Raw genomic sequence first — 25,288 nt, 5'->3', positions numbered from 1 at the left:
CCATCTTCAAAGCCTCTCCTGCGGCCTCTTCCTCCCGGGCAGAGCAGCTCTCCTGCACAGGGACAGCAGATGGGACATCTGGGAAGCAAAGGGAACACTCAGTCAGTAGGGGCACGTTTCCCTTGGCAGCAGCTGCACTTCCATCAGGGAAGAGGAAATGTCAGAGCCTCCCCAGGAGGGTCAGAAAGAGAAAGCAGCCGAGCGGGCCGGGCTGTGGTGAGCGCAGCCGCGGCGGGACCGTCCCGCAGCCCCGGCAGCCCGGCAGAGCCGGCACAGCTCCCGGGCCCTGCCGGCACAGCTGCCTTGCCCAAGGACAGCCCCTGTGCCAGCCGGGGCAGCTGCGCTGAGCAGCCCCAGCACAGGCAGGGCCCACGGCCACAGCCCACGCCAGCCTCAGCCCCACCCTGCCTCCCCGGCCCTGGGGCCTCACCCGGGCTCTCTCCAGGCTGGCAGCAGCAGGGCCTCGCTCCCTGCTCCTGCTGCTGGCCCTCGGCTTCTCCCTGCTGGCTCCCGGCAGTCTCCGGCGGTCCTCGTGGTCTTCATTGCAGCTGTGGCAAAAGTGGAGGTTCTGGAATTGGTTCCAAGGCCTGGCAGAGCTGCAGTCCCGGAGCCCTCTGTGCTCCCTGCTGGCCCCTCCATCCCCTCAGCCCCGCCATGCTCTCGCCAAACCCCCAGCCCCCTTCAGCTTCTCCAGCCCCTCACAGTCCTCTCACCTCCCTCAGTCCCTTCTGACCCATCCCGTCCCCTTAGACCCGCCACCCCCTCAGCCTGTGCCACTTGCCTGTCACCTCAGTGCCACCATGGCCCTGGGCTGCCCCACAGCCCTCAGCCCCAGCAGCAGCTCAGGGTCACCGTTCCTTCAGCGCCACCGCCCCCTCAGCCCCCTCAGCCCCCTCAGTCTCACCGTCCTTCAGCAGCTCCTCAGGGGACAGTGCCTGGGGCCACCGGCAGCTCCCAGCGCTCCAGGGACATCCGGGGCTGGAACTGCTGCTGCGCCCGGCCCGGCCGCCAGCTCGGACCCAGCCCAGGGAGAGGGGACACAGGGGGCACAGGGGGAAAAGCCAGAGGTGAAAAAGGCAGCCGAGGGGGAAAGAGGTAAAAATACTGCCTAGACCTACACTAACATCAATCTATCCATCTAAAAATCCATATAACTCTAACTACATATCGATGCAGATTTATAAATATAAAAATATTCAAAATATATTATTACTCTCTATGTATATAAATGTAAATTTTAAAATCTATAAATGTAACTACATGCACATAAATATAATTCTATCACATCAAAAACTATATATAGATTTAACTGTATAGATGTATATATATATATATATATATATGTCCTCTATAAACCTACAAATATAACTATGTGGATATATAAATAGGATTGTATAAATCAATAAATGTAACTACATGGATATATAAATAGAACTATGGAAATCTATAAATCTATGTATAAATGGAGGGATTCCACCTGCCCGATGGTCACAGGCTCTCCCTCCGATCCTTTTTCTCACGCAGGGCAGCCCTCCTGGCAAGGTAGATTAGGTGGAAATCTGAGAAGCAAAGGGAACACTGGGTCAATATTGGCCTCTGTGCATCTTTCCTCTTGGAAGTCACTGTCCTTGTGTCAAAGACTGTAAAAGATGGCCCGAAAGGCAGAGTCTCACTTGGCAATTTGAAGCCTGCTCTTTAAAGAGTCAGAATCCATCCAAGCGTTCAAAATTTCTGAAGTTTTGAAGAATCCCAATTAAGTCAAAACCCTTGCAGTGCAAAGGGCACCCATGAGAGCTGGAAACACAGGCAGCCCCAGCTGCCACGAAGAAGCCCAGCCTTGTTCTTTCTCTGTGCTGACAGAGAGACCTCAGTCCCCACTGAAATGGCTGAAGCTCAGGGCTGCTGGAAGCTGAGCTATGAATCAGCACCGTTCCCTGCCGTCTGCAACCTGCCCTCTGCAGTGAGCAACAGCTCCTCCAAAACAACCACCAGCTCTGGGATGAACAGCTGGGAGGGAAAGAACTTCCTAGCAGGCCTGCAGGCTGCAGCAGCTTTGCTCAAGCATGCAGATCCAAAGTGCTCTATCTCTCCTTTAGTTCTCACTAATTTGGGGTAATTTCAGGTTTTCCTTGAGCTACTGGATTTGTGACTGATGATTTGCTTGGCCTCAGAGCTTCTGCTGCTTGTATTTTTAATGTATCTCACTACACCTACCAGCAGACTGGTACAACATTGATTTAATGCTTGGAGACAAACAGCTCAGACTTCTACACTGACCTTTTCTTGTGGTTTTTTTCTCTCCCTTCAAGAGTCACTCAGTGTTGCCTCCAGAGCACTGACACCCTACAGCAAATTTATCCACGGACTTCAGCACAAAACTGGGACACCCGAGTTGGTGACACAACTCCACAAGGTCAGCTTTATTCCCTCCTCCCTTGCCACAGCAGAGGACTCAGTGTCAGAGCCTCTGGAGAAGCGTGGAGGGCAGGGCTCGGGGAGATTGTGCCAGTGCAGGATTTGAACTAAAGGCACCAGGAAGCACCAGCCCTGCAGACAGGAGCTCAACTCTGCTCATCTCCCTTGCTGCCAGAGGCAGGCTCGGAGCAGCCATCTCACACCTCTCTAAACCAAGGGGGACTCTGTCCTTACCAAGCTCTTCGGGCTCCTGGGAATTGTTCCCGCACCTCCTGGTGCCAGGCAAAGCTCCTTCTGCTTCAGCTCTGTCCACAGGCTGCCCTCCTGAAGACTCAGGGGCAACATTAATATTCCCCTTGAAAGAGAAACAGAAAGGAAGAAACCCTTCTCACCAGTTACACCAAACACCTGGTCCAACAACTCCATGGCTCACACTCTTAATCCCTTGTTCCTAACAAGAACTCTGGGCCCCAAAGCCCTTCAAGAGTCAAAACAATTTCACTTCTCAAACACAGTCCAAAAGCTGTCAAAGCTGACAGTGTTGAACGTGGGGGTGACACTGAACACATGGAATGGCTGCTAAGGAAGGAGTCCTGGCACAGAGATTTGCTCCACAACCCTGAGCAAAGCAGTCTCATCCAGGCTGCAGCTTGGCAGGGACTGCGTGGGAACACACATCTCTTCCCACAGAGCTGCCCAAGAGCAAGGTGACTGAGCTCTGCAACATGGACAGCAAGACTGGCCAGTTTGCCCAGCTGAGGATTTCCCAGATGGAGACTGGGCTGCAGGCACCAGGTTACCCAGAGGACAAGAAAGCTGCAGCTCCAGCCCAGCCCCACACACGGCTCTGGGAGCGCCCACACGCCCGGCAGGGCTCACACAGCAGCAGCAGCAGCTGCAGCCCAGCCCTGCTTTGCCTTGGCCTTCCCACCCAAAAGAGGCACAGCCTCTGGCATGTCCCTCCCTGCACGGGACACTTGGCAATTCTCCAAACACTCTTCTCTTCTTTCCCACCAAACAAAGCCTCTTAGAACCTACAAAGCTTCCACTTCCTCACCACAAACACCCCTGCACGAGGGATTCTTCCCAGGAAAACAGGCACCCAAACCTGGCCAACACAGGCTCACACCTCTTCATCCTTATTCAGGGGGAGACTTTTTCATTCCCTCTTCTTTAGGAAGTCTTGTTTCACCAAGCAAATCTTTTCCTGTCCATTCACTGAGCTGAACTCAAGAAGCCTTTGCTTCTCAGCCATGCAACAACATTCACAAGCTCTCAGCTCCCAGCCCTTTTCTTCCCTGTCCAATGCAGTTACCTGAGCAGAGGGAGAAAACATCTCCTCCAGCGTCTCAAGCACCATGTCCAGATCTGGTGGTGGCAATTCCTCTTCCCCAGGAGTATTCCACAGCCAGCTGGGGGCTGTCCATGGTGCAAAACCAGCACTGCCAGCTGGAGCGCTGGGGCCTGAAGTGCCTGGGGTGGCTGCAAGAATCCAAACACATTGGTCAGGCTCCACAATGTGGCTTTGGGACACAGAGCTCTAGTGCTGCCTTGGATCAAACATCACAGGAAGCACAGAGCAACCTCAGTTCCAGAAATGTATTCAGACTTGCCAGGGGATTGGGGGAGTGAGTTCTCCTCTTAAAAAATATTTATCCTAATTCACATGTACACAGATTAAAGCATGGATTGTAAAAGGGATATAGACACACACACACATTTTATAATCACAGCCTTTTGCATCTTCCCAGCAGCTTTGGGATTTGGCTACATTTGGTTTCTCATCACAAAAGACCACAGAAAGTGGATTCACCCAGGAAGAGCCCAGATCTTCAGACACACATGCTGAAATTAAACTGTGAGTTTTTTCTAAAACCAGCCTTGTGGGTGAGGCTGTATTCTGCAGCTCCAACTCTTCTGGGGCAGGCAGAGCTCATTTCAGTGGTTTGGCTTGATTTTCAGGGCAGACAGTCTTAAAGCTCTGCAATATCCTCTCACCATCCTAGTCTGGCTTCATTCAAAGAAAGAGGGGAGTGCACCTAACACTGATGACTTGTTAGGCAATATCTTTTGCCTTGCCCTTGTACCCCTACAGAAGGGCTGTCTGGAAAATGCCCAGAACACCCTCCAAATCTGCAGCAAGGACAGGAAAAGCTGGCAGAAAATCCTTCTGTTTTCAAGATCCCTCTTCCTAGGCGACTTGACACTTTCTACCCGATTCTCGCTTGAGATCTACCCATGATAGAGCACTGCAGGAAAACTCTTTAAAGGGTCACTAACCAGGACCTGCTTGGAAAGCAAGGGTAGAAACTCTTTCCCTACCTGATGAACTGCAGGCTGGCAAATACTGCTCTGAAGATGTGCAGCTGCTTCCCTCTGGAGAGGCCATGGAAGGGCTGTGATGGTCTATGGGACGCAGAGAAACCATGAGCTCAGGGCGGCATCTGCGGTCTATGGGAACCAGCGGAATGATGAGCTGACGCTTGAGATGAAATTTGCTGGTGCCTGGTTCCTCTGATGAAACCCCAAGAAGTCCAGATGAGGCAAAGACTTTCTTGGGAGATGTCAGGAAAAAGTCAGACTCCTGAGCACCTGCGCTTAGCCTGGAAGGGCCTGGAGGCAGCTGTAAACCCTCAGGTGAGGCAGCAGTGAGGTCCTGGTATGAGAGCACTGTGTAGCAGTGAGGGAAGAAGAAAGGAAGCAAAGAGAAGGCCGGGTCACTATTGGTCTTTGGGTGTGTTTCCTTTGGCAGCAACTGTACTTCTATCAGGAAAGACAAAAGCTCCCATCCTCCCAAACAGGGTGAGAAAGAAAAAAATCCCCACATGTTCTGGGGCTATTCAACTAACAATTCCTTGTCTAATTAGCTCTGCCCTATTCGTTCAACTGTCTGGGAAAACTGTCCCACTGCTGCTCCTTGGCAGAAGGCAACTGCCAGAAACCCAACTGCCCGGTGCTTTCTCCTCTGCTCTACAGGGACAGGAGGCTCCCTCCAGCTGCGCTTGACCGGGACAGGGCTCTGGGCCAGGCAAGGAGCAGCGCCAGCCACGGCGCACGGCTGGGCCAGCTGCAGCCGAGCGGGCCGGGCTGTGGTGAGCGCAGCCGCGGCGGGACCGTCCCGCAGCCCCGGCAGCCCGGCAGAGCCGGCACAGCGCCCGGGCCCTGCCGGCACAGCTGCCTTGCCCAAGGACAGCCCCTGTGCCAGGCGGGGCAGCTGCGCTGAGCAGCCCCAGCACGGGCAGGGCCCACGGCCACAGCCCACGCCAGCCTCCGCGCCCACAGCTCCCACTCTTTCTCACCGGCTCTGGGCGGCTGCCCGGCAGGGAAGGACGCCAGCGGCCGCTCCGTGCGGAGCTGCTGGAAGCGGCTGGGCTGGCGGCTGCGCACCTCCAGCCCCGCTGCCAGCCGCTGCCTGTTGGCCCTGGTCAGGCGCTTGATATGGAGCAGGAGGTCGGGGCGGTCGCGGCGAAAGTTGGGGTTCCTGAAGTGGAGCCAGCCCCCGGCATCGCCGGGCTCAGATGAGCCAACCCGGCTCGGCACCTTGTGGAAGCCGTAGAGGTTGAGCTGCCGCACGAAACTACCGAAGTGCGTGGCTTGGAAGGAGTCCGGCGTGGGCCCCACCCCCTCGCCGCCCCCGTGGGCGTCGCCCGGGCTGAGCAGCTCCCGCTCGAAGAGGGAGCGGTCGACGAGCAGCCCCTGGGCGCGGCTGTCCCAGCGCACGGAGCGGACGCGGGGGCTGTTCACCAGGCGCCACAGCTTGGCGGGGAAGGCGCTGGCGCTGAGCCCGGCGGGCAGCGGCAGCTCCGCCATGGCTCCGATCGCCGCCTGTGGCCGCAACGCCCGCGGCGCAACGGCCGCGGCTGCGCCGGCGGCGCGCGGCCGGAGGGGGGCGCTGCGCTCGCGCCCAGCGCGGCCCCGGCGCGGGCCGGACTTGGCGGGGACGAGCGCGGCAGAGCCGGGGCCGCGGGCACAGCGCGGGCGGGGCGGCTCCCGGCGCTGGCCGGGCTCCGCACGGCACGGCACGGAAGGGCAGCGCCTGGCACGGCATTTCAGGGCAATGGAAGCCCGTGGCGAAGGCACTGGGAGCAGTTGCGAGCTCTGTCCCCACTGCGCATCCCGTGCCTGGGTCACCATCGGTGACAGAGAGGAAGGACATTGCTCTGGCTTGGCTGGGGAAAGGATGAGAAGGGGGCATTAGAAAACATTCATTTGGTCTCCTTTTCAGCAGACTGGCTCTTTTTATCTCACCGTGTCTGCCAGTCTTTGGCAGAGTTGGCACATTTCTCATGATTTCGAGTCAGCTACAGCAGCAGGCATGGGCAGCAGGTTTGTCAGCATTGTCATCCAAGCTAAAGTGCTGGCCTATGGATGGATGCTGCTTTACCCAAGGAATTATAATGCCTGGGCAAGAAGACAATGTTGCCCCATCACCGTCCCTGGTTTGCCCCCTCCTACTTTGCTTCTTTTTGGTGCTGAGGCAATGAGGAAATGCTTGAGCTATGCTAAAAGCTGTAGCTGTGCCAAAAAATGCATTTCCTTTGTAACAGGGATTGGGAATGAAGCGCTTTCTAGAAATCAGCACATTTAGCAGAGCAAGCTAACTGCAAATGGTAACCACTTGGTGTTTGAGCAGACAATCATGTAGACTGTGCAGAAATGAGAGGTGAGAAGTTCAAGCCCGAGGAAGCCTTCTGAGCCTTCATCCAAAACGACCAGCAGGAGAGTGATGACCACCTCGTGCAGAAACTGCAAGTGTGCCACGAGGGCTTTCAAATCATATAATTAGAAAATATGCTACAAGATGAAGGTTAGGAAAGTTTAATGTGCCCATGAATTAAAAAAAAAAAAAAAAAAAAGTATAAAACTAGTACTGTGTGAAGAACAGGCGAGTGAGTTTGTGGTGGAGCTATCCCCCTCCCTACTGGTGATGAACAAACCAATACCTACCCTATGGGCCCCACACTATGGAGCACTGTTTTATTACCTACTTTTTGGGCACCAATTAATGGCCTAGAGTTGTGGGGGACTCATGCTGGTGTCTTCCCAGATGGTGTTGCACGTTTCTTTCCTCAGGAATCCCCTCTTCTTCCCCCCATCTGGGGAGAGTTCCAATGCAAATGCCTCCTGCAGCCAGCTCTTGTCACTGTAGACTGACAAAGGAGACCTTGCAATGGAGAGAGACTCCCTAGAGCTGCTGTGGAGAGCTGAAGGGGGAAGCTTTGTCCCTCAGCCTTGAAGTCTTGTTGGGGAGCTGCCTGTGCTCTGGGGGACGCACACCAATGATGTTTATCCAAGCCCTGCAGGTTCATTCCTGAGCTTCCTGACACATCACAGAGACTTTGGGGCTGTCATGTTGGGACACAAATTTCAGTCTGGGAACTTCTTGAAATGCTTCAATTCTTTTTTTTTTTTTTTTCCTGCAGAAATATTGTCATAATCTTTTGCTTCCAGAGAATCTTTTCCATGTCTTTAGGAAAATTCCCTCTGCTAGGCTCCCAGATCAGGCCAATTCCCAGGGTTCCTTCCCAAACTGAGGTGTAGGCCATGCTCTCCACTCTCCAGCTGGAACAAAAGAAATCAAAATGTTTGCTGTTGTGGGAAAGGCACTTCTCTTTCCTGCCTACTTTCCCTTTGGGACAGGTTGGTGTGTGCTCATTAGGTAAAGGCAGGTTTAAACTCTGGAGGAGTTGTGTTCCAAACTGCTCCCTCCTCAAGCTCTTCTGTGGGCATCCTTGGACAAAAGGCCTCTTGGTGGGAGCTCCCAGTGTCAGGTTAAGGAAGGAGGTTGATATTTCAGGGCTGTGACTGCTGAAAGCAGCTGGTTTCCAGAGGTGTCCAGAGCTGGGAGTGGCTCCTTTTCTCACCCACCTGCAGAAAAGGAAGTTGCCAAGTGAGAATTTCCTTTGCAGAGATGGCCATCAGGGATTTTTCCAAGAGATGGGCTGGCAGAGAGGCAGGTCTGGTCCTAAACTGGCTGTGTGTTTGTTTTGATGGTGGGGAGGGTCAGAGATGCAGACACAGACACCAGCTGGAGGAATAGTGTCATTTACTGTAATGCAAAATGCAAGAAAGTCAGAAGAGGAGAAGCCAAGCAATGCACCCCAGCATTATTACAAAAGGTTGCCTCTAGTGATTAAGAAAGATAGATCAGCAGATACCCCAATGCTTTCCCCTTCATCCAGAGCCGCACATCAGCTGGGGGAAGCTGTCCCAGCCAAGCCCTGGAGAGCCACGGCCGGGAACTGGGAAATCCTGCGGAGCCTCCACCTTTGCCAGCCACGAGGCTTCCGACTGCGCTGTGAGAGCAGCCCGGCTTTGACAGTGCTGGACAGGCAACGTGACAGCTTCTGCTGGGGGACATCTGATTTCATTCTCCTCTTGGTTTTCTCCCCGAGCCTGCCCAGGGCTCAAGGAGGAGCCAGGGCCAGGTGTGGCCTTGTCCATTTTCCTACTGCAGAAAGGTGCAGACGTGTTTCACCAGTGCATTGATCCTTTTGATAGCAATACTTGGTTAAGGAGCAGATACACAGCACATTTGGTTGGAAGGGTCACCTAGAAGGCAGCTTTGGCTCAGGTTCTGTTGTTGAGGCTTCAGCCAGGGTCTGAAGTTTGGCCTTCAGTCCTTCAGTATTTTGTGGTGCAAATCAATGCTGTGCAGAGCTGGAAACAAACAAGTCTGTCTTTAGCACATTTGAGACAGGGAACAGGATTAGCCCTGCAAGGCCAGGCTAGGGCCAAGAGCAGAAGGCCAGCAGCCTGCATTTGCCCCCAGGGAGCCCTCCAGAGCAAGAAGCCACTCCTGGCCAGGGGCTGAGGTGCCCGAAGCTGCCTCCCCGCTGTGCAGCTCTGCAGAGCTCACTCAGCGCCGGGTCCTGGGCAGCTGGGACAGCCCGGCTGCCCTGGAGCACAAGGAGTGTCCCAGAGAGAAGCTGCTGCCCTTTGCTTTGCAACTGTTTCACAGAGTCCTGTCATGAATCCACAGTGTCTGATACATTTTCCTTTTGTCTCCCAAATTTAACACAGCTTTTTGAGAAAATTGACTGATGTAGCTTCTGCTGGTGGTGGTGCTTTTGTCTGCAGGTGAGGGCAGGTGATTTGAGCCAAGGACAGAGTCCACTGTTACCATCCCAGCTTTGCCAAGTCAAGGAAACCACTCACAATTGGCCTACTGGTGCTGAGCAGTTTTCCTAGTTTTTGGAAAGCTACATCCTTAAGAAACCCAACAGATTTTCCTCCATGAGGATACCAGCAGTAGCATGATGCCAATTTTTTTCACCTCTTCTCTGTGTCTTTGGTGCTTTTGAGAGTTCCTCAGTGCCCAGCAGGAATGAAAGGACATGTGATAATGTGATTTAGAGCTCTGTTGTTCCTTGCCACATGAGTGTTCATGACAAGCTGGACAGCCCACTCGTGGCTCTGTTGAGTTAAATTCATCCCAGTTCTGTGCAAACAGCAGCCCTGAAGTGCTGAGGAGAGCAAGGACAGTGGGTGGGTGTGCATGCACACAGCCGGGGCTGACTGCTGTGTGGGCAGAAGGTTTTGGACTGCAGTACATCTTCACTCTTCAGGCTGGAGGAATATATCAAATCTATACAAAATAAAACTATTTATCAAAATATATCAAAATGTATCACACAACACATATGAATTGATTATATATGTAATTTGTCATCTGTAGACTACATACTATGTATTTTAATATAGATACTATAATAAATAGAAGATATAAAATATAGACTTGATCTTTTTCTAACCCATTGCCTGTGGGTCATACAGACCATCTCTTCCTAAAGAGCTGCCCGTGGGATGGGGGGTGGATTTGTCCTCCCTAGGTGGCTCCTGCTTGGAGTTTTGCTCTCAGTGGAGTCCCGGAGTTTTCTCAGCAGGCCTTGGCAGCCAGTGCTGAGCCAACGTGTGGCTCTGCTGCCATCCCAAATCTGCGCTGCCCGTGCCCAGCCTGAGTGCAGGTGGGGCATGTGCTGGGCATGGCCGGTGACTTCCATGGCCCAATCCTGCAGCATTTCCATCTGCTCATGGCTTGGGGTAGCACAAATCTACACTTCCTTCAATTGAATCATTGCATTTATCGCAGATAGCTACACCTGCACTAGTAATGTAGATATATGCAAAAAACCCTTTAGTTTAAAAATTATTTTTTTTCTAATTGCTACACTTGTGCTGCCAATGTATAAACATGCAAATATCAATTTAAGTTTAAAATCTAATTTTCTTGAGACTTGTGCTTTGTAAATATATACAAATATCAACTTGTGATTTGTAAATATATACAAATATCAACTTCAGTTTAAAAAAATAGTTCATTGCAACTCTACAACTCACTATACACAAATATGAATTGAAGTTTAACAATTACATTTTTTACATATTACTACAACTGTACACCCCATATACAAATACATCAATATCCCTCTCTAAAGAATCTTAGATTCAGAACTAAATAAATACAATTTTAGAACTATACAACTCCATATATATTTAAGTAGAAGTAAATACATACATATCCATAAGAATATATAGATGTAAATATGTACTACATATTTTATTCCATATGTGACATATAATACACACATAACAAACATAAATGTACTAATATCAATGGACGATTCAAAAAAATCCATACAACTCCAGCAATAGACCTACCTACACAAATGTACAAGTATGTAAATATAACTACAGATGTAAACAGATCAATATACATGCATCAATATAACAATATACAATATAACAATATACATACATAGACACCTATACAAATATCAGTCAATGTATGTAAATATCCCTACACTTGTAACTATCCAAGTCTAACTCTACCCATCCATAAACAGAACTAGATCAGGAGGGATTGCAGCCCCCCATGTTCCCAGGCTCTCCCTGGGTCTCTTCCTCCCGTGCAGAGCAGCTCTCCTGGACAGGGACAGCAGATGGGACATTGGGAAGAAAAGGGAACACTGAGTCAGTATGGGGACGTTTCCCTTGGCAGCAGCTGCACTTCCATCAGGGAAGAGGAAATGTCAGAGCCTCCCCAGGAGGGTCAGAAGGAAAAGCAGCTGAGGGGCCGGGCTGTGGTGAGCTGTTCACTTCTTTCAGGCATCCCAGTTGCTCTGGGGGAAACTCCCTCATGTCACGTTATTGAACCACCTCTGCACTTCCCAAGACTGTGGCCCCCAAATCAAGCAGTATTTCTGTCTCCAGCTGCTTGCACCAATGACAGGGAACGTCCTCTGACAGAGCTGGGGCACAAAGTTACCTTCCACAGCTCATCTGACAGGGCCTTGTTCTTCCTGTGCTTCCTGGCTTTCTCCTTATCTTCCACTTGGAAATTTTACAGCATTTCTTTTTCTTTCCCCTTGATCAGTGCTAAAATGAATGTTTCTCTCCCAAGCTTGAGTTTGTTCAGTGATGCTGTCAAGTGTTTTCTCACAATCATTTATCATGGAATTGAGTGTTAATTTCAGCAATTGTGGTGATTTTCTGTGTGATTTCTGCAAGTCTCCTGTTCATTATGGCACCACTTGGGAAGGTAGAAAGAGAAAAAGGATGTTTCTCTATGTCAGTCCACTGGTGGAATATTCATGGGTAGAGAGAGTGATTAGCTGCATTTTACATGTACTCCTAAGCTGAAAGTGCAACTCCAGCTTAGGAGTACATTTTACATGTACTCCTAAGCTGAAATCAAAGCCAGATCTCTCCTTCTACCAGCCTGTATTCAAATGTAAAGTAAATAGAGCAAGGTGAGAATGTTAGTGCTCCATTAGTGCATCCATAGATTCCTGCTATGCCTGGGAACCTGATGCTCGGAGTCTTCCGCATTTAGGGGAACTGCATTTAAGCGAACTGCATTTCAGCAAAGAGAGTCCCTGTTCACAGGCGCCAAAGGGAAGAGGGTCCCACGGAGAGTCGGCCGAGGAACACACTCACAGCCCTTGTGGCTACATGCTGTTCTGCTCTGTTAAGCAACTTTGGCACATTTATCCTTCCCTAGACACTGTCTCACGCCACTAATGCTTAATGCTCCTTGGTTCAGTAGCTGCATTCACACATGCATGTTAATTACTGATTGGCTGTCACACCATAAGCATCTTTAGCTAAGGTGTGCCAAATTAGCAGTTCCCACTTGTGTGTGCTTGGCATTTGGCTTCATCTGGGCACAATGCTCCTTCTTGCTTGGTGTATCTGTTTGAGGACAGCACATGGTCTGTCTTGTTCCGGGGACAGTACATGGTCTTCAGAGTAACTCTGTAAACTGCAGGCCAGGTTCTCCAATTCCCACAGGAGAATGTCATGGCCTTGTCCAGCCATGAATCCTGCTGCAGTCTAGTGGACCCATTTTCTGCATGCCCAGAGGCTTTTTCTTGTCATTAAAAAAAACAAACCAAACCAAACCAAACCAAAACAAAACAAAACCCCAACAACAACAGCAACAACAACAAAAAAAAACCACAAAAAACAAACAACAAAAAACACCCCAAACAAACAAACAAAAAACCCAACCCTAAGAATCACCTCAAGTAATAATAAAACAAAAACTACTAAGATTAGGAATTCCTTTTGCAATGTCATCAGATAGAGATTCTCATTTCATAGCTGAAACAGAGAATATCAAAGGGGCAACCAGACCTGAAGAGCTGCCTTTGCTGTCTTTTACTGTTCCTTGGACTGTGACTTAGCCACAGCAGGGGACCACCCACTACAGACTTCGGTCAATATCTCTTTTTAAAGACCTTTATCCAGATTTGAGGGCAGACTAACTGCATTCATTGCAGGGCCGTTGGGTTCTTGTCTTGGGGCCAAACGCCGGTTTGGGTAGAGGTTTCCTCAATCCTCAGGCCTGCGATATTATCCTTTTTTCTTTCTTTCCTTTCTTCTTTTTCTTTCCCCCCCTTTGTTTTTCCCCTTTAAATAAACACCCTATTTTTGATCAAATCTCCAAAGCTGTGGTTTTTACGACATTCGGCAAGTTTTTAGACCTCTTGCCATCTCCTCAGAGCAAAGCACAAAATTACCCCACCAAGACAACTGCATGTAGTAATGGTAGGGGATGCATACAGCGTAATTGTGCAGAAGAAAGGCATGTGAAACTGTTGGTGGCCCCTGGAAACAGAAAAGGTGCTGACAGAGGAGCAGAGGTGGCAGCTGGAAAGCTCTCTCCAGCTGTAGACAAAGAGGCATAAGTGGTTAAGCTGAAAAAAGACAAGAAGGATTTTGGGTTTGAGAACAACTGAAGGGTTAGGTAAAGTCAGGAATGGTATTTGGCCTGAACCCAGTACCCTGACTGAAATGATATGCTGAGGAGGTTGGAGTCTCTTGAGTTTTGTTGTATCTTTGACCCCTACCCTTGAGGCGTTCCAGACTATTAGGACTCTTAAGTCATTTCAGATGACTTTGCTGAGGAAGGCTGCTCTGCTGTCATTTTCTGAAACACAGTGAAATGCTCCCTCTCTGGGTGCCTGTTCCCTTCTCTGCCCCACAAGACAGCCAAAGTGAGCCCATTGCCAGCAGGAGGGGCGTGCACGTGGGGGATATCCTGGGGAGAGATGGCCAGCATGGAGCACTGCTATTGTGATGCCAAAATTCTGGTGGGGAGAAAGCTTCTTGTGGCTCATGTGCAAGCTGAGCTTCCTCTCCCCTTTCAAATCCTTTCAGAGTCTAGTGCTCTGTCAACAGTGCTTCATTTCCATGATGGAATTCTGAAGTCCTTTCCAAGAAGATTTGCCTGAAAGAGAACAGGTCTGGTTTGCAGGGCATTGCTCTGTAGGCCTTAGGAAGTCACTTGGTCTGCCCTCACCCACCTCCTGCCCAAAAAACACATGAAAGACCAAAGCTTTGCCAGCTGTGACAGTGCCCCAATGAGAAGGCAGTTAGGGGCAAAATAATGAGAATTATTTTGCTGCTGGCACATCAGGTACCAGTGGGTGAAAAAAGCCATCTGTCAATAGTTCAGCTGACAATTAGGGAGGGGAAGGTGCAAAGAAAGGAAGAGGTAGAAACATCAAAGGAATGGGAGGACTATGTACAGACGTTGAAGGTAGCAAGAAGAAAAAATCAAAAGTAATTGGATAAAATACTGAAAAAATGAAGCAAAGCTTCTCCTGGTGCTGGATGGTGCATTGAGGGATAGTGTAGGCAGATTTGGGTGCCCATCCCAAAGCCATCACCTGTTTTCCCTCTGCCCTGATGGGTCCAGGCAGGCTGTTGATCTGCATGGCCACTCCCAATCCAGAGTCCTCTGCTCTTCATGAGAAGCTCCCCATAAGTTGTCTGGGTGTCATCCCTTGTGGCTTCTCTTCTCCTGAGGCTTGGTGTTGGTCGTTGTTTGTCTGATGTGTGGCTGTGTGCTCAGTTCTTGCCCCTGCCCTCTAGGACAAGCTCCCACGACTCGCCCTTTTTTGTTTGATTTATAATTAAATGTATAACAATCATAGTAAAAATAATAATTTTGTCTTAACTAAAAACAACACAACACTTAATAGACTTTAACTAAACTTGACAATTTAAATTAACAGGTGGGTTCATATTGCAGAGCACAGCTAAACAATAAGAGAATTTGATTTCCATTCCCCCTTGCTTCTAAAGCCCTGAGACCCAGGTTGCTCCCTGCCACTCCATTCCCCCTCACTCACCCACAAAACAAGAGAACAGAAAATCAAAAGGACTTGTGGTGGCACCTTCCCCTGTGCCCTTCACCAAACACACAAGTCAAAAGAAAAGCTTTGATGGAGGACTAGTGTCGGAACCCAGAGCATCTCTCTGGATGCCCTGGATGTCTCAGAGCCCTGGCAGGGGCTCGGAGACCCTGGCAGGAAGCCAAAGACACCTGAATGTGAGAAAATGAGAGAAATTCAGGCCTGAATGGTGAGGGGAAGATACGCACTTGATAAAACTTGAATTATAATGCACTGTACAGGGGGGTTTTATATGTTGTACAGGGGGGTTTTGAAATTCTGTACATGGGGGTCAGGGGTACTAAGATGGAGGAATTTGGGCATGTCCTGTCCTTCTTCTTTCTTCTCCTTGGCATCCACGTTCAGGATGATGTTGGCATGTGTGGATTGGTTCATAGGGAAAGTGCACTTGCCAACAAGGGCGAAAAGTATTGGAAATTAAAGGTAAATATCTTCTACGTAGTTTTTACTAGAAAAGAGACAACCGCCCCATGGGCGGGAGAGAGTGCCCTTGGCTGTCTTGCTGATCAGACCTCGGCTGGACAGACAGAAAAACTTTGTAGATAACGAACAATAAACTCAACTGAAGACCGAAAAGCAAGAGTCCAGACTCCTTCTTCGAGAGTGCGGCCTGCCCAGAACCACCTTTTCCCGTGCTGGGGCAGAGACCACTGGCAGCCGACCCCGGCAGACTGGCCTGTGGGGGAGCTTCTGGCAGGGCCAGGAACAGGTCTCCTGTGGGGGCAACAGAGTCGGTCCTCTGGCTGTTTTATAAGCCATTGTAAGTTTGATCTCTAAAACATGAATTCCAACAAAAATGGGGAATGGCTAATACAGTAGGAAGGCAAGAGTAGGGCTGAGGGCTGTCAGAAAGTGGGTTAGGGTAGACTCCAGGTTGGCATGGCCAGTGCTGTCCTGGCAAGAGGACAGAAAAGGAGGGGAGATGGCAGATGACTGGTGGCTCACCTGTGCTCTTGAGCAGGTTCCATCTCCCATCCTCTCCTTCTCAGGGATAGTGGGTTCAGGGAAGTGAGGGGTACAACAGGAAAACTGGGAAAGGAAGTTTGTTAAATATTGTGCAACTAAATTTGAATTTAAATGTCATCAAATATACTGTCCGATACCACCGAACATCACACAGTAAATGATTTTCAATAATTTTCAATAATCACTGTACATTGAAATGAAAAACAGGACTCCATGGGAGAGGTTAAAGTCTAGGGAACATTGTTCCAGGGCATAGCCCCAGGAAGTCCCCTAGCAGTGCCCACAGTGGCTCACACAGATCCAAACTGAACAAGTTTTCACTCCCTCATGTTGGCCTCAGTTCCCATGGCAGAACTTGCCTTCCCACTGGACACTCACCTGTGCCTGATACTGTGGAGAAGCCTGGCTCCCTCCCCCTCTGCCCACAGCAACACAGACACTCCCAACCTTTCCCAAGAGCTGCAACACAACCACAGGCACAGCAGCATCCCCAGCAGTGACACCACTGCTCGGCTCCATTCTGTCCTGCTCTGCTCCTCTAGTCACAGCTGCAAGCCTGTATCTCCACAAGAGGTTGTGGCCTGGAGGCGATGAAGGAAGATGACCTTTGCTCACAAACAAACCATGTCACAAACCCCATCCATGGGTCTTCCCACATTGGAGAAACACCTGACCATTCAGAAGAAATTTAGAGCCTATTCACAAGGTGAGAACAAAGAGAAGTTCCAACACAGTGAAGATTTTATTTATTATAGTATTTATTCACTCTAAACAAACTACAAACTACAAGCTATAAGCTACAAACTAGAAACTACAAACAACAACAAAGGCCTCTTCCAGGGCTAGTATCTCCTGCCAGACATAAACTGCTGTGTGGCCATGATCAGAGGCATCAGGGTGGAGGTCGGCTTGGCTGATGTAACAAACGGATGCTGCCCAAAGAGAAAAAGAAGCAATGAACTTCTACTTTCCCCACAGGCTGAAACAGGCTTTCTCTGGCTACCAGAAAGATACAGAAAGGAGGGCATTCTGTGCAATGCTGTCTCCACATCCAGGACGTGCAGCCGCTTTGCCTTTTACCTGCAGAAGTTCCTGGGCAGACCAGCGCCTGTCCTCGTCCCTCTCCAGGCAGCAGTGCAGGAAGTCTCGCAGCCACGCCGACTGCTGCCTGGGCTTCTGCAGCTTCGGGGGGGCCCCGGTGCTTATCAGCTGTTGAACCTAGAGAAGAAGGAAATGCCACACTCTACCTGTCTCCTTCGCACCCCAAACTGCTCACACAGACCCCACTGGACAAGCTCCACTCTCCAGTGGCACTTTACTCCCTAGCCCTACTAAAACAACCCAAAGCCAGAGGCAGCCATAGCCAGTCCAGTATGCAAAGGCTCTTGCCTTGACCCCTGATTTCACTGGCTGCTGGAATTAGCAGCAGCTCCATCAGCAACAGCACACTTTGCTTCTCTGAGCACTGACACCACCTCTTCAGGCATTTTAAAAGAAGGACTTCCTTCTCATTCTACTATTTCCAAGGATTATTCCACAAAATGCAGCTCAGCACTGCTCCCTGCTCCCTGAGGCAAAGCTTCTGCCAAGCAAAAGGCATCACGATTTTTTGGTGTTGTTCATGCATAAAAATGGCAAGGGGATGATCTGGCCAAGAAGCACAAGAGACTGTGCAGCCTGGAACCTATCATTTTCAGGTGTTGGCAAGCTTCCCAGGCAGAAGGATGGGAGCAGATTTTGTCAGGGTGACAGCAGTATCTGAGAGCAGCTGCAGCGTACCGTGCGGGAGGTTTTCATCAGGTACGGAGGTGCTCCTTCCACCATCTCGATCCCCACAATTCCAAAGGACCAGATGTCCACTTTGGGGCCATAGGGCTTCCTGGTGAAAATTTCTGGCGCCATCCAGTAAGTAGTCCCAACAGCTGATCTCCGTTTGCTCTGCTCAGCAGTGAGCTGAGCAGCAAGGCCAAAATCAGCTGAGGAGGAAAAACCACTCTGATCAAGCCAGCGTGAATTAGGAAAGCAAACAAAAGAAATCCCCACTGTACCAACGTCCAAGAAGGCAGTGTGGAACCCAGCTGTAAAGGGGCCATACAGCCATTCCTCAGCCTGCAGCCGAGGAAATAAGGAATTGGCCACTTAGCAAAAGTCCCCAGTTTCAGGCAGTGGCTTTTAGTCCCTGAAGCTATTAGACTGAGACTGCCTTGCTTGGGAAGGGACACACACAACCCAAAGCCACTCCTGGGCCCTTCTTCCCAGCAACACCTCTCTGCACCTTGTGGCTGTGCTCTGTGCTTGCAGCAGGGCAGCCTGCACTGCCACAGGCCCCTCTGCAGGGAACTGGCAGCCACCCAAAGGCAGCCCCACACCGCAGCCCGCCACGGCTGAGCCTGGCCAGCAACACCCACCCAACTTGACAGATCCATCCAAGCCCAGGAGAATGTTGTGGCTTTTGATATCGCGGTGGATCACTTGATTGGAGTGCAGGAAATCCAGGCCTTGCAGGCACTGAGAGAGGAAAAAGAAACACGAGCCTAAGTGGATTTCATCCCACAAGCAGGGAAGTGGCACATCTGAAACACTGACTTCCTGGGGGATGGTGAGCCATGGCAGGACAGGCTGCTGGCAAGGGCAAGAGCCTGCTGCTCCACCACGAGGACAGCAGTGCCTTTCTAAGTGAGGGTGTGTTTGCTTCTGAGAGAGAAGGGGCAGTTGTTCCTCTGGCCAGTGCCCGGCAAACACAGGCTGAAGGAGCCCTGCTGCAGTGGCTGTGCTCTCTCCAGCCAGACAGCAGTGGATGCTTTTGCAAACACCACTTTGGGTGCAAGGCTCTCCTTTGAGGCTGAGCTCTGGGAGAGTCCTGTGAGTATCTCTTTGTCTTTGCCCCTTCCTTCACTTTGCGCCACCACCACATCTGCCCTTACAGGGAAGGAATGCAGCACACACAGGCACCAGGGAAGTGTTTAGAGAGGCAAACACAAACACGCTAGAAGAAGGGCAGGGACACTGGCAGGCACTTCAGATGCTCTTGCTACTGCCAAGGACATAAGAGAAAGGCTTGGAAGATGAAATCTCTCCTCTCCTTATCACCCATTTGGAAGGACCATCCCGCCCAAGCCATGGGAAGCACAAGCGCCATCCCTTACCTCCCGAGAGACAGCTGCTATCTCTCCTTCTGCCATGTGAGTCTCCCTGATGACATCATGTAAAGAACCTCCGTCCATGTATTCCATCACAAGCCAGAGTTCCTCGTCCACCAGGTAGCTGAAAGGAGGAAACAACAGCATGGAGATGAAGGCATGCACTTACATGACCTGGTGGATTCTTGTTTCTGTGTCTCTCTCAGAGGAACACAGGAGGAAGTGAGTAGTCATTCACTATGCTCTACAGGGCTTGAACTCTGAGCAGTCTAAAAGACAGCTCGGTATCCACACCAACGCAACAGGCCAAGGGAAATACAATAGACAGTGCTTTGTTAGCACTTCAAACCCAGGGGATAAATCAAACCCCAAACCCAATAAAACAATGTGGAGAGAGGACAGGAACTTGGAGGCTGTTGGCTCAGTAAGACAGGGCCCAGTCCTGTCTTTGAAAGCGCCCTTCACACTAGGTATGCCAGGAAAGATTAATGCAGCCCCAATGCACTCTCCTTCGAAGATGCTGTAAATCAGCCCAGAAACAGGAATTAACAGCTCCATCCTCTTTTGCCAGCGCCCAAAGGAGTGGTTGAACCTCTGGCTTGCAGGATGTGAATGACCTTTCATGGCAGGACAGCAGAACCACTCACCTGTCTACATAGTTCACAAGGTTGGCATTCTTAGTGCCACGCATGACCTGGATTTCATTCAGGCACAGCTCACTGCTGCTCTCTTGCAGGAGACTAATTTTCTTGATGGCCACCTAAAACAACATGGAAAACCATGAACCAAAGAAGTGTGTGGCACACGTCCACAAGGCGAAGATGGAGACAGTGATTATGGGATGACCGTAGCCCAGCTGGGCTGGGCCAAACTGCCCTGTGACTGGACATCAGACTGCTTGCTTGGGCACCTCCCTGGACAGAGAGACAGATACCCTTTGCCTTGTAAACAGGGTCTAAGCTCTCCACCTCAAACCTCTAACAACACTCACTGTGCCCACCGGCTTCCCCCAGGGCCTTACTTTATCATTCCCATTGTCATTGACACACCTCTTGCAAGCAGGAAGCCATTTTGTGCCAGTAAAAATGGAGCAAAAGTGCTGGGAAACCTTGGGCACTTCTAGGGGGCTTGATCATTCCTCCAGCAACCACTGGCATTCTCCATTGCACAACTACAAAGCAAACTCTTACAGACAGGACAGATACAATGCTGTCCTAAAATCATCCTGAGGGTTATTCCCCCTAAGAAATACAACCCTACTTATTTCACAGAAAAAATGCCATGATGATGAAACCATCATTAAGGACAAAATAGACAATTATAGCACTTCCTCACTTCAGGAATTTGCATTTCATTCCACTAAAATACTTTACTTCACACCACTGATATTTGCAATTACTGCCTGACTGTAAAAACAAATAACCCAAGCCTGGATCCTTTAGGGATGTACACCAGGCTCTGAGCAGGGCTTAGGCCCTTGACAGACTCCTTGCAGACCTCTCTCTCTAAGTACAGATCCCAAGGGCAGCACTGCAGGTGGCTACAGAACTACCAGCACGATTCCCATGTATTGGCTAACAGCCAGAAATGAGAATTCAGGAACCCTGCAGCCCCAAAGAGCAGTGCCATGCTCTGAGACACCACCTGGACACTTAGACCCAGCCAGCGTGTCCTCCTCTGAACGATACCGCTTGGCCTCCTTGCATCCCCTGGGGCAGCTGGGAAGGACAAAATCTGTCCCCACTGTATTTGGCAGGCAGACATTGCTCTGCACTCCATTTGCCCTTGCAGCAAAGCTCTGCTGGCAACCCAAAGCTCAGCCACAGCTCACAGCATAGGGGAGGGCACTCGAGAGCTGCAGAAGCTGCGGCGCTGCTTGACGCTTACCTCTTCTCCTGTGGCAGACTCCACTGCCATGCACACAGTGCCGAAACCCCTAGAAACAAAACAGCAGCAGAGAAAGATATCCTTTAGTCCCTGCAAGTGCAAAACACTGCAGTCCAACGGGAAAAAAGTCCTTGGGCAAACAGTAAGTGGAACACGACAGATTCTTCTCTGGGTCTTTTCTCCTTTTTCTTTTCTCTATCTGTCCATGTGTCTGATTCTTCCAGGAATTTACCAGTTGGGTCTTCTCACATCTCCCCTTGGAGCCTGTCTGCCAAACTCAAGCATCACCACTCAGGCCTTCTGAGAAGCCTGAAGCCCTGTAACAGCCATTGGAGGAAATCCTCTAGACACAGATTCCTTTTCCAGCTTGCAAGGAAAATAGTGTCCAGCCACAGCCAGAGCAGGCAAAGGCTTCCCTTGCTGCACACACAAATGGAGAAGTCCTCAAAACACAGGATCCTTAGACAGCTGTGCTCTGGGTCCAGAGCCGTTGGCAGCTGCTTCTCTTCAGTGCACCTGACACTGGAAGGACTCTACTGTTCTGGTGACTTCTTGTACATTTGGCTTCTGTTCTGGGGTGATGTTATGATGCTTGCACCCCCAGTCACATGTTCTGTTTATGCTGGATGTTATTTTCTGTGCCTCCAAGATTGGATCAGACAGTAGGTGTCAGGAGAAGAGGGAGCACAGAGTTTTGTTATCAACTGCACTCTGCCCCGCAGTCTGCTGGAACACGGAACTCCAGTGTTGTTGTCTGGGCACAGTTGGGGTAGAGCACCACACTCCTTTTGCTTTTTAGTTAGTTAGTTAGTTTAGCTAGCTAAGGCAGTCTGAGTTTTCCCTTTACTGTTTTTCTTTCTCTTTTCTTGGAGCCATTAGAATTTGCTCCAGACTGGGACCTGGCAAAACATCGAGAGCTCACACTTTGTAGCCCACCAGGGCCTACTCTGCAGCCTTTCCCAGCACTGGAGGGACAGATAACACAGTGACAAACCCCAGGAGAGACTTTCTGAACTTGCCATCTCTTCAGAGCAGCAAATGAGTTTTGACATCCAGTATTGTTCATTTTGTGTGCTGGGGAGTGCTTTGCCTGTTAAATAAACAACTTCTTTCCTCTTATCTCCAAGGAAATTGTTCCCACACTGGCTGGGGGCAGTGGCCATGTGGGTTTCCTTTTGGGAGGGGCCCTGTCGGGAGGTTTCCTCCCAAAATTGCCCTAAACCAGGACACATGGTACAGAGAAAATGTTGCAAATCAATCCCATCTACAGTCAGCAGAGCTGGCTTTCAAGGGGAACAGCTTGGTGGATTCTTTGCAGCAAAGGCCTAAACCCCACAGGATCCATGAGGGGTCTGCCATCAGGCAAATGATGCCTTCTACTCTAGAGTGCACTGGCACTGGGCATTCCCCTGAAGCTTTGTCTTTTGCCACCTCAGTCACAAAAGAGAGGTGCTGCTTTCATTTCTGCTTTTGGCTTCTAGACTAGGTGGTGGTCATCCTGACCACTGAATCTTGTTTTCAGCAAAATACAGGAAAGAAATGTTACCGAGAGCTGCTTCCTGATAGCTAACTTGACCTTTGAGGCAATGGGGTTTCTCCTCCTTTCATTCCCACGTATTTTGTATTATTTTGAGACACTCAAAAATTATTTCTCCTACAAAAAGTGGCAAACAGGTGCAAACACACTTGAGGGACAGGAGATCTGCCAGGTGCTGCTCTTTGCTGCAGGAAAGACATTGCCAGCATCCAGGTGTCTCTGCTGTGCCTTTAGACCACAGCTATAAATGCTGGCCAGCACTGAGAGATCACCAGGCATCATCTTAACGCAGTGTCTGAGCAGCTTTGGAGATTGTCACTCCAGGGAGATGTGACACCAGCAAAACGCACAGCCCCTCGCTTTGAAGAAGGAACTGTGGCTGCACTCACCCTTTGCCAAGAGTTTCCACTTCTGTGTATTTCGCCTCAGGATCTCCCTTGCTCACCAGCATCTCTGTAAAAAGCCCAAGGAAAGATGCTCACTTCAAAAGAGATCACACCCTGCAGCAGATCACAAAGGCAGCCCCACTCTCTGGGACACTGGGCCCTCTCAACTCAGTCAGTCGGGAAACAACAACACCACCGCACCAGCACCACCTCAAAAACAGCAGCAGCAAGACAAGCAGCCCTGCAGCGCAGATGGCCTGCACTAAACTAAAAGTCTAAACTGCAATCTAAGCACATGGAGAAACAGTCAGAGGAGACAGGGATCAGAAAACTCTAACCAAGAGAAATGATTGTTTTCTAGAAACATTAAGGGCAGCAGGAAAAACAAAACCTTCCTGTTCTTGGCAATGAACACTCCGTGACATTCAACACAAGCTTTCATCCTTGCAAACATCAAAGGCATCTTGGGTTCTGGCATCAATTTTTATCATCAGCTGCTCTCTCCAGAACAGGAAGAATAGTGTGCTTCCAGCAGAGCCCAGATGTCCAGCTTTAAGCAGGACTTTGCCTAAACAATGCCCTTCAGCCTTTCAGGAGCAGCAGCTCATGTTATAAGCTACTGTGATGGCCTCAGGAATGAGGCCCCTCAGCCTTTAGGACAGGCTGAGTGCTGAAGATGACCTTGGCCGTGCCCACAGCAGCTGGGCCCCGCAGGAGCTCCTTGAGGCCTACTCATTCGCGAGGTCACAGCCTCCTGCTCAGCCAGAAGCAAGCTCTGCTTGGCCTTTTGCCTACAGGGAAGCTCAGGCAAAGCCAAACCAGGCCGAGCTGCTCTCAGAGGCAGGAGCAACACCCCGCTGATCCCTCACCACCTCAGGGCACAACAACAGGTCCTGTGTGGAGGCCTCAGGACCTGGCACTCAGCTGAGCAGGAGCAGGAGGTGGGACAGCTCATGCCGACACACGCACACACAAGGCACCGCTCCGGCACACAAGGATCACAAAGGACCTACTCAGCACGGCCAGGCACTTGTCCTCTGTGCTCTCTCGCTGCTGCTCTCTGCCGCCAGAGGAGCTAGTCGTGCTCCAGGTGCACGAGCTGCTCGTGCTTGAGCTTCCAGCCTGGGCACTGGAGCCTTCTTCCCAGCCTTCAGCTGCAGCTCCTGCAGCTGCCAGGACAGAGGAGGTGGAGCTCTGGGACAAGAAATGAATTTGGGTCACAAATGTGCCTGGCAGAGATGCCCCTCCCATCTCATTTCAAATGCACACCCCTAGGAAGATGCTGCTGGCCACACCCAGGGCTCTTCACCTCCCAGCTTGTGCAGCTTGCTTCAACAGCTCAAGGCACAAAATCCCAAGGCTGCTTTTACATGACGGACAAAATGACACCAAAGACACTGCTACTCAAAGGGGGCACTTACTGGTGTTGTTTGCTCCAGCCCTGGGCTGACAGCAGGGCCAGGTTCATTGGCACCTTCCTCCTCTTCAGCCTCTTCCTCGGGTACAGAGGCAGCCAGAGCAGGTGCTGACGCTGCCCTTGTGCTCTGTGGACAGTCAGCAGCACGAGGGACAGGAAAGAACCTGTCATTCACAACCTTACCTATATTCAGCTACAGGCCCTGCTGCAGCTCAGCTCTTCCTTTAGCTACTGACAGCTGCTCTGTGGGGAGGGCCAGGTCCCTCCTGGGGACAGTGCCACCTCATATCCTGCAAGCTTTTGAACTGCATCTTTGCACTGCTCTCCTCACAGGGGACAGGGAGCCTGCACAGCCACTGGCCACCACGGGCCTCACTTGTACCCCAGGAGCATCCAAAGACATCCTAATGCTACCTCTTGTCTCTTGCTAAGACAAATTCACAGCCCCTTTCAGAACAGTAGGAAGGTGCCTACTGCCTACTGTTCAGATGTCTGAACAATCCAAGTTCCACTCCCCTTTTCCAAGCCTAACTGACTGGGGGAAGGGCTGGAAAAGATTCCAGCCCTCAGCATCTTCAGCCAGGCATGGGAAGTGCTGTCTGATCAGAAACTTGCAGCTATGCTTTGCTCCAGCCACAGCACTACCCAGAGCTGCCACTTACTGATGCTGGATGCTCAGGCCCTGCAGTGGCAGCAGGTGCAGTTTGGGGAGCATCTTCCTCCCCTTTGGCCTCTTCTGCAGGAAGACACATAGCCAGAGGAGCCTCCGAGGTTGGTGTTGGGCTCTGCAGACAGACAGCAGCATGAGGGACACATGACCTTCTTTATATTCAGCT

The 25,288-nt window shown here is 50.6% G+C and overlaps 3 protein-coding genes across 5 annotated transcripts; all 3 read right to left on the bottom strand.

Annotated features, from left to right (window-relative positions):
* Positions 1 to 3,343: 3,343 nt before the first annotated feature.
* On the bottom strand, positions 3,344 to 6,225 carry LOC135291221 (heat shock factor protein 5-like). The gene is made up of 2 exons (XM_064405251.1): positions 5,715 to 6,225; positions 3,344 to 3,897 (listed from the first exon to the last, which is right to left on the bottom strand). Exons 1-2 carry the CDS (start codon positions 6,223 to 6,225, stop codon positions 3,575 to 3,577), a joined length of 834 nt encoding a protein of 277 aa, XP_064261321.1. The 3' UTR covers positions 3,344 to 3,574.
* Positions 4,188 to 19,416, bottom strand: LOC135290533 (serine/threonine-protein kinase PAK 3-like). 3 transcript variants are annotated; one of them, XR_010353298.1, is made up of 5 exons: positions 19,232 to 19,416; positions 18,494 to 18,593; positions 17,166 to 18,061; positions 16,065 to 16,148; positions 4,188 to 5,085 (listed from the first exon to the last, which is right to left on the bottom strand). XR_010353298.1 is itself a non-coding variant. In XM_064404461.1 (3 exons), exons 1-3 carry the CDS (start codon positions 19,370 to 19,372, stop codon positions 17,826 to 17,828), a joined length of 477 nt encoding a protein of 158 aa, XP_064260531.1. In that variant the 5' UTR covers positions 19,373 to 19,416; the 3' UTR covers positions 16,826 to 17,825. The 3 variants fall into 3 exon arrangements, 1 of the variants encoding a protein (XP_064260531.1); XR_010353299.1 differs by lacking the exons at positions 4,188 to 5,085; positions 16,065 to 16,148 and adding an exon at positions 16,826 to 17,017; XM_064404461.1 differs by lacking the exons at positions 4,188 to 5,085; positions 16,065 to 16,148 and having other exon boundaries at positions 16,826 to 18,061.
* A 452-nt stretch (positions 19,417 to 19,868) lies between these two features.
* LOC135290534 (serine/threonine-protein kinase PAK 3-like) lies at positions 19,869 to 24,091 on the bottom strand. Its single transcript, XM_064404462.1, has 4 exons — positions 24,049 to 24,091; positions 23,039 to 23,102; positions 21,113 to 21,161; positions 19,869 to 19,985 (listed from the first exon to the last, which is right to left on the bottom strand). Exons 2-4 carry the CDS (start codon positions 23,098 to 23,100, stop codon positions 19,869 to 19,871), a joined length of 228 nt encoding a protein of 75 aa, XP_064260532.1. The 5' UTR covers positions 23,101 to 23,102; positions 24,049 to 24,091.
* Positions 24,092 to 25,288: the final 1,197 nt, after the last annotated feature.

Source organism: Passer domesticus, chromosome Z, assembly GCF_036417665.1.
Source record: "Passer domesticus isolate bPasDom1 chromosome Z, bPasDom1.hap1, whole genome shotgun sequence".
Classification (NCBI taxonomy): domain Eukaryota; kingdom Metazoa; phylum Chordata; class Aves; order Passeriformes; family Passeridae; genus Passer; species Passer domesticus.
This window is presented reverse-complemented; position numbering and strand designations above follow the sequence as displayed.